The sequence below is a fragment of the Acinonyx jubatus genome, chromosome B2 (assembly GCF_027475565.1).
Source record: "Acinonyx jubatus isolate Ajub_Pintada_27869175 chromosome B2, VMU_Ajub_asm_v1.0, whole genome shotgun sequence".
Classification (NCBI taxonomy): domain Eukaryota; kingdom Metazoa; phylum Chordata; class Mammalia; order Carnivora; family Felidae; genus Acinonyx; species Acinonyx jubatus.
The window spans coordinates 37,138,051-37,150,877 of record NC_069385.1 but is presented as its reverse complement, the minus strand read 5'-3'; the positions used below and the strand labels follow the sequence as shown (position 1 = coordinate 37,150,877).

Below are 12,827 nucleotides of genomic sequence, written 5' to 3'. Positions count from 1 at the left end.
GGGTAAACTTTGGAGTCTGGGCCAGCCCTGTAACCTGCTTTGACCAACAGAATGTAGTGGAAATGACACTAAAGAGCTTCAAAAGGGCTTTGCAGTCTCCCCAAAGAGCCCATGCTCAGAGGGTGAAAAACCACCTGAGGAGAGAGGCCTGCCTTCTCTGCCGTCTCAGATGAGCCCACTCAATGACCTACCAGCTGAATAGCATATGAATGAAGCATATAAGCATAGGCAGAGACACCAGCAAGAGAACCAGTCAACCCACAAAACTGTGAGAAGCCATGAATAGTCAACAATTTCAGGCACTAAATCTTAGGGGTTGTAACAGCAATTTGTAACAGGATTCAAGCTCCCTGGGAGGAAAATCCTGTTTCCCTTCATTTTCTTACAGAATACTTCTCACTGAGGCAATAGGAAAACAAGGTAAATAGGCTAGCATGCAAATGTCAGAGGCACCAGCCAATGAGAACCTTTTCTATTCCTCATAATGGCTTGTAACTCCCTACATCTGTGGCATACCCCACGGGACAACATAAAATTAAAATGGGTTCCTAGAAAGAAAAGAAGAAAGAGAGAGGGCAGAACTAAGCTAACTCTTAATCACTACTACGTGACCTAGGGCTAGGTTTCAGAGTAGAAATCTGCTAATGTGGAGAAGTCTAGACAGCCAAAGGGATAAGGTTCAGCAGGGAAATTCTGGGTAAGGTTGGGGGCATAAAACATTGTTTGGGGAGAACAAGTTGCAAAGGAATTCTAGAAGGTATGGGGAATGGTGGAACATGAGGCTGGGGCAAGAGAATGAGAGCAGCTGGACACCTAGGAAGGCTGATCCTCATTTCTTTGTTGGTTACTCTAAATACACTCAAACACTTGTAGGAAATAGGAGAAATGAAGAGTCATTTTTTCTCACATGAGAGGAATCTACCCACAGCGTATCTACAATAAGCTGGTCAAATCATTAACCTACAAAGACCCCCCCCCCCCAACACACACAGGTATCAGCCATTAACAACTCTCCCACATGGTCAATATTGATCCACCTTGAATTGCTGAAGGAGGAGGAGTCCTGATACTACTCCAGACTACGGCTGCCTCCCTAGCAAGCAGGCAGCTGACTGGAACCACTGACCTCCAGAAAACAAGATAGAAGACCTTATACATCCACCTCTGAAATCAGCACCAGTCTAAAGCAAAGGAAAAAGTCTTTCCTTATCTACAGTAAGACTCACCATCAAGTCCTTTAAATGCTGGTACATTTTAGACACAGAGTTTATCTCTACGCCCCATCCCCACGCATTGTTTCTCTTTCCTCTTCCCACAACATACCACGTAGACTTTATCACACAGCATTTATTTCATGAAAGCTTCAATGGTTTATACACCTGCCTCCCTCAATGAGGGTTTTCTACTTGAGGGCAGGGCTATGTGAACTACTGTTCATAGTCTCGTATCTTTAGAAACTAGCATGGTGTTGACCACATGTAGAATAAGAGTAACCAGCTGACCAAAATTTATTACCCAAACACATCAGTAGTAACAAATGTAAACCATAAATGATAGCTAATTACATAGATGGAGAAAAGGTTTTATTTTTTAATATAGGTGCTTTATTTTTTTTAATGTTTATTTATTGATTTGAGAGAGAGCATGCTTGCATGAGTGGAGGAGGGTCAGGAAGAGAGGGAGAGAGAGAATCCCAAGCGGACTCTGCACTGTCAGCTCAGAACCCCACGCATGATCTCACAAACTGTGAGATCATGGCCTGAGCCAAAATCAAGAGTCGTACACTTAACTGACTGAGCCACCCAGGCACCCCTAACAGAGGAGCTTTAAAGAGATGTTTCCTAAAGCCTGCTGTTGAGCATACCCATATGTGCCTCTACACTCCATTTTATTTGCTATAAACTATAACATTGCTTTTAACCAGAAGATCAACACAAACTATAAAGTCATCTCTTCAATATTCTTGTCTTAAGGGCCATAAATAAAACTTCTGTTTGTCTATCCTGGAATCACCCATAGCAGGCAGCCTTAACAAACATTTGTGGCATGAATGGATGACCGATTTACCTTAGCTACCACACTTTACTTCCCTTTCCAACAAGGCACCCTTACTTACCTATGAATTGTTCAAGATGAGTTTTAGATCTAGCAGAAATTAATTTTTAAAAAGTGACTTAGTCAAAACAGCCTTAAAATCAATGTCATCTGCTGCTGCTGCTGTGTCCTGCCTTGCTCCTTCTCTTCCTTTATCATGTTGTTTCTAATGCCGGGCTACAATTTCGAACATGAACTTTGGTCTGCTCCTTGACATTTTGATTCTAGTTATTCGCTCTGGCTTAGCCCACAACCTTACTCTGAAGTTGGGTGCCCATGGCCTTCCTTGATAAGCCTTTCTGGCTTGTAACCCTCCAGTCTCCCTTGATCCCCTCCCCTTCATCCAACTCTGTTTTAATCAGGGTGCATTCTCTGGAAAGGCCAGATGACATGAGAAAAAATAAAACTCACTGGCTTTAAACCAGGCAAGCTGGTTTCAAGTCCCAGATCTGATACTTATGGTCACTTAAGAACCCAGCAAGAAATTTTGGAAGATACTTTTACAAGAGGACTATGATAGTGCAGAGTTAAGGGATACAACAGGAGATGTTGAGGAGCCCAGGGACTAGGAACAATGGGAAGCCATTTCCACTCCTAGGCCTCAAGAGGCAGGGAGATTAGAGGGTGTTATTAAAACCTGGGAGAGATAAAGCCATGGAAAAGGCCTGCTTGACAAAGGCCTTCAGTCACCCTGAGGGATACAATGATTTCCAGAATGATGCCAAAGCAGAGAGGGAGCAGAATCACTCTTTCCTTGCATGCTCCCACTGGTGTCCCCATTGACTGAACTAAACCAGAAAGCAGAAGAGGAAAGCTCTGATGACTGGTCCACAGAAGTCAACATCCTGGGATCACGGAGGACAGAGAAAATAGATGTCAGGGTGATATAAAATAACCAGAATAGTTCCATGTAAATTTAGGCAAGTGACTTTACCTTGCTGACTTCAGTTGTCTCCTCTATGAAACAACTGTTTTGAGGCTGTTTTGAGATAACACATGCAAAAACAAGCATAAAAACATGCTCATTAGGGGTGCCTGGGTGGATGAGTCTGCTAAATGTCTGACTTCGGCTCAGGTCATGATCAAATGGTTCATGGGTTCGAGCCCCATGTCAGGCTCTGTGCTGACAGCTCAGAGCCTGAAGCCTGCTTCTGATGCTGTGTCTCCCTTTCTCTCTTCCCCTACCCTGCTCACGCTCTGTCTCTCTCTCTCTCTCTCTCTCTCAAAACTAAATAAAAACATTAAAAATTTAAAAATAAATGCTCATGAAAATGATCTTTCCCCTAACCTTGAACTCTCCATTTCATAGTACTTTATGTCTTTGATAGTAAGCCCTCAACCTAAAGCTGCAACCACAGCCACTTAAACTTCACTGTTGACTTTCTGAGAGTTTCTTGAGGCAAAAGAGACGTGAATATAAATACTCATCCAAAGATTTAGATAGGAAAAAGAAAGGAATAGCATGAAATAAAAGGGAAAGTCCTCATTCAATGAAATCCCTGTTCCTTCCTCATCTATAGATTTTTGAAAACAGGAACTGAGATTGAGTGGTTATCTCCAGGAGGTTCAAAAGTCCTTTTCCTTAACCACTCCAAGCATCTGCCCACAATCTGAGGCTTAAAATTTGTTCTACCTTGTCCCAAAGTCTAGAGACATCTAGAAAGAGTAAACTAGTTCTGGACACATTTTGCTAGGCCAGAGTCATCTAGGATTCTTGTAATGGGTTAAGCATTTCCAGAAAATCAACAAGTTTACAAGCAGGTTTCTAAATCTGGGCCTATTGAATTAAACACAATTCTGTAAGTGAAAGCTGTGATGTCACATAACTAGAAATAGCACTGACATTTGCAATTACAAGACTGCCTTTCTTTTTTGGATATATTGTCATTATTTTCAGAGCTAAAAGGCACTTTGGAGATCATTTAACTGAATTCTCTCATTTTTCAGATGAAGAAACCTGAAACCTAATGATAAATGCAGAACAAGAACTTCACCTTGGTCCCTAGATTGCTAGTCTAGTGCCCTTCTTACTGCAACACACACAGCCTTTTTATATTAAAGCTCTACAATCAAAAATTTCTGAGGTATTAAATTCTTTATATTAAATACTACTGGATATTCGCTTTTAAATGAGCCCAGCAATTAGCTTATTTGTGAAAGAAAGAAGTTTTTAAAAATAAGGACACTAGGCAGTGCTCACCAGTTTTGTAAGTGTCCTATAACTTCATCTGGGAGGAAGAACATTCCTTCTTGTTGACAGAAAGTAATCCATCATGGGTCTTGACTTTCTCATTTTCTTAATGCTATATAACCATTTAATCATTTTTTTAAATTGCTATAATAATTCTGTCTTCTTTATTTCTTGCTCTAAGAATAGTAGCTGTCCTTCATCTGCTAATTTCAATGGCTTTTAAATGCTGCCGTCTGCTCTACATTTCAGGGATGACCTCTAGCTGTGTCAGTTACCCCACCAGCAATACCCTGTTTTCACTTATTCAGATGCCTCCAGATCTGAGTAACTGGAGAGCTGAGCATTTTCAGGATCTGCATGTTAGCTCTGTGGTATAATGACTGATGTCAGCCTGAACTTTGCCAAACATCTCTCATCACTACTAGCTATATCCCATTCCAAATGATTGGGCTTGCTCTCTTTCTGGAGCACACCCCCTTTCACATATTTGAGTATGGATTCAACAATATGACAATCATTTTCTTTCCTAAAATGCCACTCCTGCCATGGACAAAAATAACTTGTTACTGTTGTCACTGCCTGCTAGGGGAGGTGGTAAAGGGGAGATGAGAAGTTGTAGTAACTAGTCTGGATGTGTTTAGTCCCCCATCTTTATCCAAAACTATTCTATTCTCCTGGCTGCCTCCCTTAAACTCCTGGTTATCCAAACTCCTTGGGACTTGAATGTTTTCTGGAGAAAAATAACAAGCAAACGTTGACTTCTATGCTGAGCCTATGGCTTGTAACTCGCTTTAGGCTTGGGCCCTGGAATACATTGGCAGCCACAGACTTCTATGAGTGTCATTTTATTGATTGATAAAAAAGGGTGGGGGGTACTATGTTGCACAAAATAGGCCATGGCATGCTTTCCATAAGTTGCTAGGACAGTTGAGGGAACGGACGACTCAGCCAGGCAAGTAAACACACGTTTAATAGTACGGTAACATGGATCAATAAAAAGTTATTCTAAAGCATAGCGTCAAAAGAGAAAGAATACACTCTCCATTTATTTAATGTTTTCCTTATGTTTCCTCAGAACAGTGCTTATTCCTTGACAAGCTTTCCCTGCACACAGCATCTAGTACTTCTTTCCTGGGATAGCCCAAGAACTGCAGCCTGTCTCTGTGCTTGTTTATTTATTTACACTGCCATTTATATTCTCATCCAAACTAACATATGTCTGCACAATACAGAGTGAAAAGTACATGTCTTTCTTCATGTTTATTTCCCTGAAGTTGTTCACCAAATTGCTTTTTTTTACATCCCTTTTGCAATCTCATCCCATCCGGCTCAAGTATCCCGGATTAGAAAGGCCGTCTCTGGAGTCCTTTTCAAAGGGAGCCTCCCACAGCCTTTAAATCCCCCACATTTTATGGTGCAGATATTCAGGATCTGAGGTATTAAGTAAGAAGGAAAGCAAAGCTGACTGGGACGGTCACAGAAAAATAGAGTAGCTTCTTGTTTGGATAATCATTATTGGAAGTGTCCTATTATCTGTAACCTTTCTGGTTCAAAGTGATAAACTCAGTCATTTGCAACTGGACATCATGCAACAGATAAAAAAGGGTAGTATATGTGTGTATATGTATGTGTGTGTGTGTGTGTGCGCATGCACACACGCACACGCATGCATGTATGCAACGTACAGAAAATACAGTTCCACCAGAGAAAGAAATGTGGCAAATGGCAATTCTTAAAAATAAGTCAAAAATAATCTTGAGGCAGTTGTTGTCTTCCCCATAATATGAAATCTAAAGAAAACTACATCTAACTTCAAAATTCCACTACAGGTATAAAAGTAATTAATATTTAATTAAGGAATTAGCCAGTAAAAGCCAGCCTCTCAGTTTCTACTTTTTGGCTTTTTAACAAGAATGTATTTTATGTTCCTTTCCTTTCGCTTCTGGGCCACTTCATCTCCTCAGTCCTCTCCTCTGGGATGTATAACAACTACACCATTGACGACATCAGAGACATACAATTTGAAGCACTGCAAGCTTGCAAAATGGGATGGGTAGGAGCAATGACCTTTTTATCCCTCTCATTTATAAACACATAAATAGAAGACAATCCAGTCTAGGGATTATAAATGGAGGAAAAAGAGAAATACAAATCTTACTTGCTTCCCAGAAAGGCTTTGGCTATATTCCAAACCTAAATTATCTGAGCATAACAGTTAGCAAGGTGTATATGAGTCGGGGACTTTTTCAAAGTGACCTCTCAGGGGCTGTGTAAACTGTAAGGTTCTAAAGTATTGTCTTTAGGATACTATTAAATACAACTACCTACTAGTTTATATTAAAATCACTTTGGGGGCTTGTGACTTTAACTAAATCCTTCCTCAGTAACTTCTGGAAGCTCATCGACTTGTGCTAGTGGAGAAAAGAGGTGGGAAGCTTACCACTGACTAATAACAGCCAGAGTGTATATGGCTCAGAAACGCCGGCCCTCGGTTCTCCCATCCCTGGGTGGACCAGCGAACCTTATTTTCCAGATGCCATGCGGCCCTTACCTGCGCTGGGAACAGAAGGAAGTAGTGGACCCTCCCCCAAGACTGGAAAAAGTCTTTCCAAATATCATTCCCTGCCCTCTAGATGAGAAACCACACTGCACAACAGATCCTCTCAAGATTGAGAGACGGAGGGTGAGGCAGAGAGCACGCGCCAAGCGAGGGCAATCAGCCTGAGGAGAGAACTGCCTAAGGGGTGGAGGAATCTTCCAAAGCGGCAGCAAAGGCTCAGTTTGGAAGAAAGCCTCAACACAATTGAATGTCCAAAGGGACGGTCCTGAACGCACACACCGCTGGTTCCTACCCACTCCGGGCAGGTAACGCGAGGGCGAAGTGACCGCCAGCGCCCAGTGAGCTCCTCCGGACCAGCCTCCTGGCACCCAAGTGCAGCTGCCTTTATTGAAAGGAAGAAAGAAAGGGAGCAAAGCTACAGAGAGGGTCTTCAAGAAAACTGGAAAGGAGTCCGCAGATAGAAACCCTCCGGCGATCTGCCTAGGTGGCGAGGTTAGAGCTGCCTTGGAGCCAGTCGTTGAGCGCCAGCGCTGGGGGCGGAGGCGCCAGGGAGCTGGGGAGCTCTGCCCGGGAGAGCGGGGTGCGCCCAGCCTGGGGCCGCGGAGAGTAGCGGGCTCAGAAGCTGGGGGCGGGGGTCTGGCGCCCGCCGGACCTTCGGCACCCACACTCCCAGCGCGAACGCGCACACCTCTCCCCGCGAGAGCTGCCTTCTGAGGGGGCTCTCCTCACCACGCTGTGCCTCCCCCACTCCCCCCCGGCTCGCGTTCTCCGCCTTCTTTGCAGTGTCCAGAGATGCTCCGTCGCAGACCCGGGACCCCTTAGGCGCCTCTTCCCGTCCCTCTGCCAAATCGCAACGCCTGTACTTTTCCAGCTCCCTCTTTCCCTCTTGAAATTGAAAGTTATTGAGGTCGCTCAGGGTTGTTGCTCCAGCAGTTTCCTTCCCCGCCCCCGAGCTCCCCCCGCCCCCCGCAGCCATCCCCCTCTTCCCCCTCCCTCGTCCCGTCCTTCCCTCCCTCCCTCCCTCCACCACTGGAGCGGCTCCTACTCGCGAACAGCAGAAGCAGCTCGGGGTCTCTCCGCCGCCCCTTGGCCATGGCCGCGGTGCCGACGGCGCCCGCTCCCCTAGGATCCCCTGGCCCCCGCCGTTGCCGCCGCAGCCACCGCAACCTCTGAGCCCAGTGGGCCGCCGCCGCCGCCCGCCCGCCCGGATCCCACCCGCCGCCGCCGCTCACCATGCTACCTGCGGCCGTCCCGGCGAGGCCGCTCGCTGCTCGTGGAACCTTCGCTCGCGGTGTTGACAGCCACCGTTGCGGAGCCGCCGGGGTCCAGGGCTCGGACAATTTGAAAGTACAATAGTTGGTGTCCCTGCACCCGACCCGCTTCGTTTGCCATCCCAGCACGCCTATCGGATCTGCGGGGAGAAGTTGTCCGCTGCTTGCGTTCTCCCTCTCTGTACGCCCAACACCTACCTATATTTCTAAAACATTTAATTAACGGAAGAAAAAGGAGAAAAGGAAGGGAAACATTACTGGGTTACTATGCACTTGCGACTGATTTCTTGGTTTTTTATCATTTTGAACTTTATGGAATACATCGGCAGCCAGAACGCCTCCCGGGGAAGGCGGCAGCGAAGAAGTAAGTGCAGTGTTTTTTGTTTTTGTTGTTTTTTACGCGTTTGCTCCCTCCCGCTGCTTTCACCTGTCGGGTCTCCTAGCCTGTCCAGAGTCAGCTCCCAGCTGCAGCGGTCCTCCCGCCCAGCACCCCACGCCTCCGGGAGAAGGCGGTAGTCCAGGCTCCGGTATTGACGGCGTCTCTCACGCTTTCTCGCTACGCGCCCCTGTCTTCCTCCGCATCCTCGCGGGTGCCAAAGCGGGCGGACCGGGCGCTAACGTGGCTCCCGCCCCCTCGTGACTTCAAGTTCGCGGAAAAGTTCTGTCTTTCGTTAGACTAGCTCTAGGTATTCGGGCTTTCCTTCCGTGACTCGGGCGGGGGCCCGAAGCCCCAAGCATCCCAGACGCCCGACCCGCGAGTTGCCCCTGGCCACTGAATAAGCGCCGGGGGAGGCGCGGCCGCGGCGCTCGCTCACCTCACGCCGCCGCCTCGGACAGGGAGAACTAGCTCGGGTTGCGAAGAGCTCGCGGGGCCGGCCTGGGAGCCAGCGAGCAAGCGCCTGCGCGGCCGCTACGCGCAACCGCGCACGGAGAGACCAGAAAGGCACGCGGGACGCTCGGGGTTCGCGTGTCTGCGCGCTTGCTGAGCCATTCGCGATTCCACTCCGCCGGCGGGGTGGGGGGTCGGGGGGGTGAGTAGGCACTGCGGAACACGCCGCTGGGAGCCAGAGGTGCAGCGTTTCCAGTTACGATCTTGCCCGTCACGCGTGAGCGCTTTTACCGTCTCAGGCTCTTTCAAGGGTCCCCTGGGGCAGACGGGGCCAGTGAGGGTGGGGTTCCCGCCAAAGACTTAGGCTCGCCTCCTAGCTGCCCCTTATCCTGACTCCTGTTCCTTGGACGCTTAGCTTGTGAAGGCGTCTTAAAACAGTGCCCTGGCTTGAATTAAACAGGTACCCCCAGGGCACCCTCAACACGGGCTGGTCTGTCTGAAAGGTGGCGTCTTCCAGAAACTAGGAGACAGGCGCGAGAATGGCACGTCTCCCTGCGCCCGGGTAGCCCGGTGCGCTGGCGTCTGTGCCCCCATGGGGAGTCTGTTCGCAAATAGCAGGGCCGGGGGCGACCCTGGCTCCAGCGTGGGGGACGCTGGTAGGGTCAGGGAGGGAGAAACCTTCCCGGAGCTCGCCGGGGGCAGAGAGCGGCGCTGCGGTGGCCCCTCGGACCTCCGCCGCGGGGGAGCCAGTGACGCTTGGCAGCGACGCGTCAGGCGCGCGGACCCTTCTCGGAGCGCCGACCCGCGAAGCCTCTCGCGGCGGGCACGGGCGCAGCGCAGAGGACACAGCACAGGCTTGTGTGAGGTGGAGATTCAGTAATCGCTTCTCTGCGCTGTCTCTGCCCTGCCCCTGGACGTGAGGGTCCCCTGAAAGCTCCCTTTGTGCCACTCGCCTCGGGCAGACAAGGTCTGATTCACCTGAAAATTGCCTTTAAAAAACGTAGCTGGGCCCAAGCGCCAGGGGATCCGGCTCGGTCTCACCCGCCTCTGAGATCGTGTAGCAAGGGGCAGGAGGGCCCAAGCTAAACATGTCAGGGCACCCGATTTATTATTCTTGGCCTCTGAATGGTTTGTGTTCTTCGTAACTCCTCCATCCACCCTTTCAGTCAAGACGTGCGGCCGCCTCACAGAAGGAACAGCTTGGGGCTCGAGCCTTGCCCTTGCGCCCTGGTGGTCCCTGCCTCCTTTCCTCCTCGGGATGGGGCAATCTCGTCTCTGGTCGGTTGGGAGACGGATACCGGGCCTAAAGGCAGCCTCTTGCTTTACACTGCTCTTACCCACTACTTCCATCACCCCACCAAGGACCCCAGGGGCAGGAGCTGCACAAATTCTGGGGCGGGACAGCGTCCCGAGCCTCAGTGCAGAGGTGCCTCTGATTGCTGTTTAAGGACCCCTGTTAATGAAGGAAGACACAGGAGGAAAAAACTGGCCATCCATTCGTTCCTACCTCTCCCAGCTGACCCTCCCGCCTGCCCCCCGAGGACAAGTGTGCGGGAAGCTGCCCTGTGATGCAGCCCCAAAGCTGCGGAGAGCAAGGGATGACGCACCTCTAGGCTCATACTAGGAAGAAATCACAGAGTCAAAGGGGGAACTGCTTTCCGACTTGCCTTAACCATCTCAAGGCCAAGTCAGAGGCGCCCTCTGGTTGTGTAGCGGGGATGAGAGAAGGAGTGGGTGGCATTGGGTTGAAATTCCAATTATTCTGTGGGAGTGGTGCTGGGAGAGAGCTCCCATAACAAGGGACGCTCCTTGCTTCTTAGCCCTGGAGTCGGCCTTGGCGGCTGGGTTTGCTGGTGCAACGCTGGGAGAGGGGCGACCCCTTGCGTCCTCTGAGGAGACAGACGAGGCTCCTGGCAGGTGCAGTATGATTTTTTGGAGAATCTGGAAGGAGTGGAGGGTAAGGAGAGATCTTTGTTAAATGTCCATTGAAACTCAAGGCCAAATTGCGTGTACATATACTCGTTTCTTTGGAAATTTGGGAAGGAAATGTGTAAAACTTTTTTCTTCAATTACGGTCTAGGGGAAAAACTTTTATGAAAGATAAGGTAGTAGTCAAAGGTATTTTAGGAAAAAAATAAAAAAGCGGTCCTTACTATTTTTCCTAAGAGACAGCTAATGTGAACATTTAAGAGTATCCTTTTTGGCCTGTAGTTAAATAGCTTCACTTTTCTACACTTTTAAAATCTTAACTAAGGATACAAGAGATAGAAAATTAAGGTGTAAGGGCTGTTTTTTTCAAAGTTTTTTAAGTGATCTCTTGAATGTTTTAGTAGAAAAGTTTCTTGCCAAAAAAAACATGACATTTGTTTGCAGTGTTAAGTATTGTGAAGTGTAAGGGACCATGGTGAATCCTCAGATGTAGCAGATGAAGTCACATTAGTATTCTCCTGTTTTCCTGACACAACTGCTGTACCATTTGTCTGTACTTTGTGAAAACTAGTGATCTTTAAACATGAATTGTGTACTTTAAAAATATATGTGGAGTTATGAGTGCAACAGATACACAATAACCTTTTTTTATCTATTTGGATTCATATACAGCTTCTAGAGATGACTAACTTTAATTTATTTAAGACAAGAATGAAATGCAACTCTTACTTAAAACTCCCAACCAGCAATGTTTTCAGAGGCAAGGCTTGGCTTTAAGTACAGTGCTAAATCAAGAACCCAAATCCAGTTCTTAACTCATTTCCAGCTCAGCCTTTGCAACTTAGTACAGTCAGCTTCTGAGTTTCAGATTATATGCTAATAAAATTAAAGGTCATATCTACCATAATGGTAATAACCACAATACCTTACTGGCACATTAAACTTTCACTTGAATTATTAATTCAGACCCCTAAGTAGTAATGTGAAGTGCGGGCATTAATATTCCCATTTTACAGAGAAAGAATCTGAAAAACAGACTAAGTAATTTATACAAAGCCATACAACTAGTAGGTAGAATTTGTCTCCTGCTAGTTACACTACCTGCTGATCCATGTCAGAGAGAAAATGTCAGTTATTTCAAGTAATAAATCTGATGGTCTCCAGACCATCATTTATCCACTTTGTCTGAGGAATAAGCTGTTCTGGTTGACTGGAGATTTTTGGACTGATACTTACATTAGCAACCAACGTCAAAAAATTAATTATTTAGTAATAACAGTAATAACGTATACTAATAGTGAAGCTTGCTAAATATAATAACATTATTTGGTTATTTAGAAGACATTGTAGGATCATATTATTCCAGAAGATTATTGTTAGAAACATCATATGCCTTTGTAGTATACATCTATTAATTGGATTTTAATTGTCTGGATTCTAGGTACACACAAGTTGTGAAAAGCCATTGCGTGCATAATAATTACAAAGCTTCCATTGCACAATCTGCGAAACTTCTAAAAATATTTCATAAATATATCTGAAATAAAGGAGTAAGAATACAGGACAAATACTTTTAATGGTAAAAAAATAAAAGCCATCTTATTAGAATACTCTGGCCATTGCTCATGACATTGTTTTGGATGTGGAGCCATTCTTTGGGATTCTGATACACTCTTGGTAATTACACTGCTAATTCTAGTAAATAACTTATAGGATAGAAAAAATATTTCATTCTACTTTGCATTTGTAGTATTAGTTTTGAATGGAAACATGTTTTGGATATTGGCTACGATGCGTTTTCCTATCTGTCTACCCTTTGTTACCAGTCTACTTTGTTTTTGAGAGAAACATTGTTTAATAGATGGGAGACATGAGTAAAATTTGCTGGAGAAAATATATTCTGCAACCTATCATGTGATATCTATGAATCAAAGCAACAAATTTAAACTCGTA

The 12,827-nt window shown here is 46.4% G+C and overlaps 1 protein-coding gene across 7 annotated transcripts in view; it reads left to right on the top strand.

Annotated features, from left to right (window-relative positions):
• The first annotated feature begins 7,852 nt into the window (after positions 1 to 7,852).
• RSPO3 (R-spondin 3) overlaps positions 7,853 to 12,827 on the top strand; it is an 86,496-nt gene continuing 81,521 nt past the window's right edge. For 2 of the 7 annotated variants that reach the window (XM_053222276.1, XM_015074251.3), the window contains exon 1: positions 7,854 to 8,480. Coding sequence is in view for 2 of the 7 variants with exons in the window: in XM_015074251.3 (XP_014929737.1) it covers positions 8,384 to 8,480 (97 nt within the window). In the remaining 5 variants the exon portion in view is untranslated. Of the gene's footprint in view, positions 8,481 to 9,147; positions 10,903 to 10,942; positions 12,552 to 12,827 lie in introns of those variants that run through there. The other 5 variants (XM_053222273.1, XM_015074250.3, XM_053222274.1 and 2 more) reach the window with 5 other exon arrangements.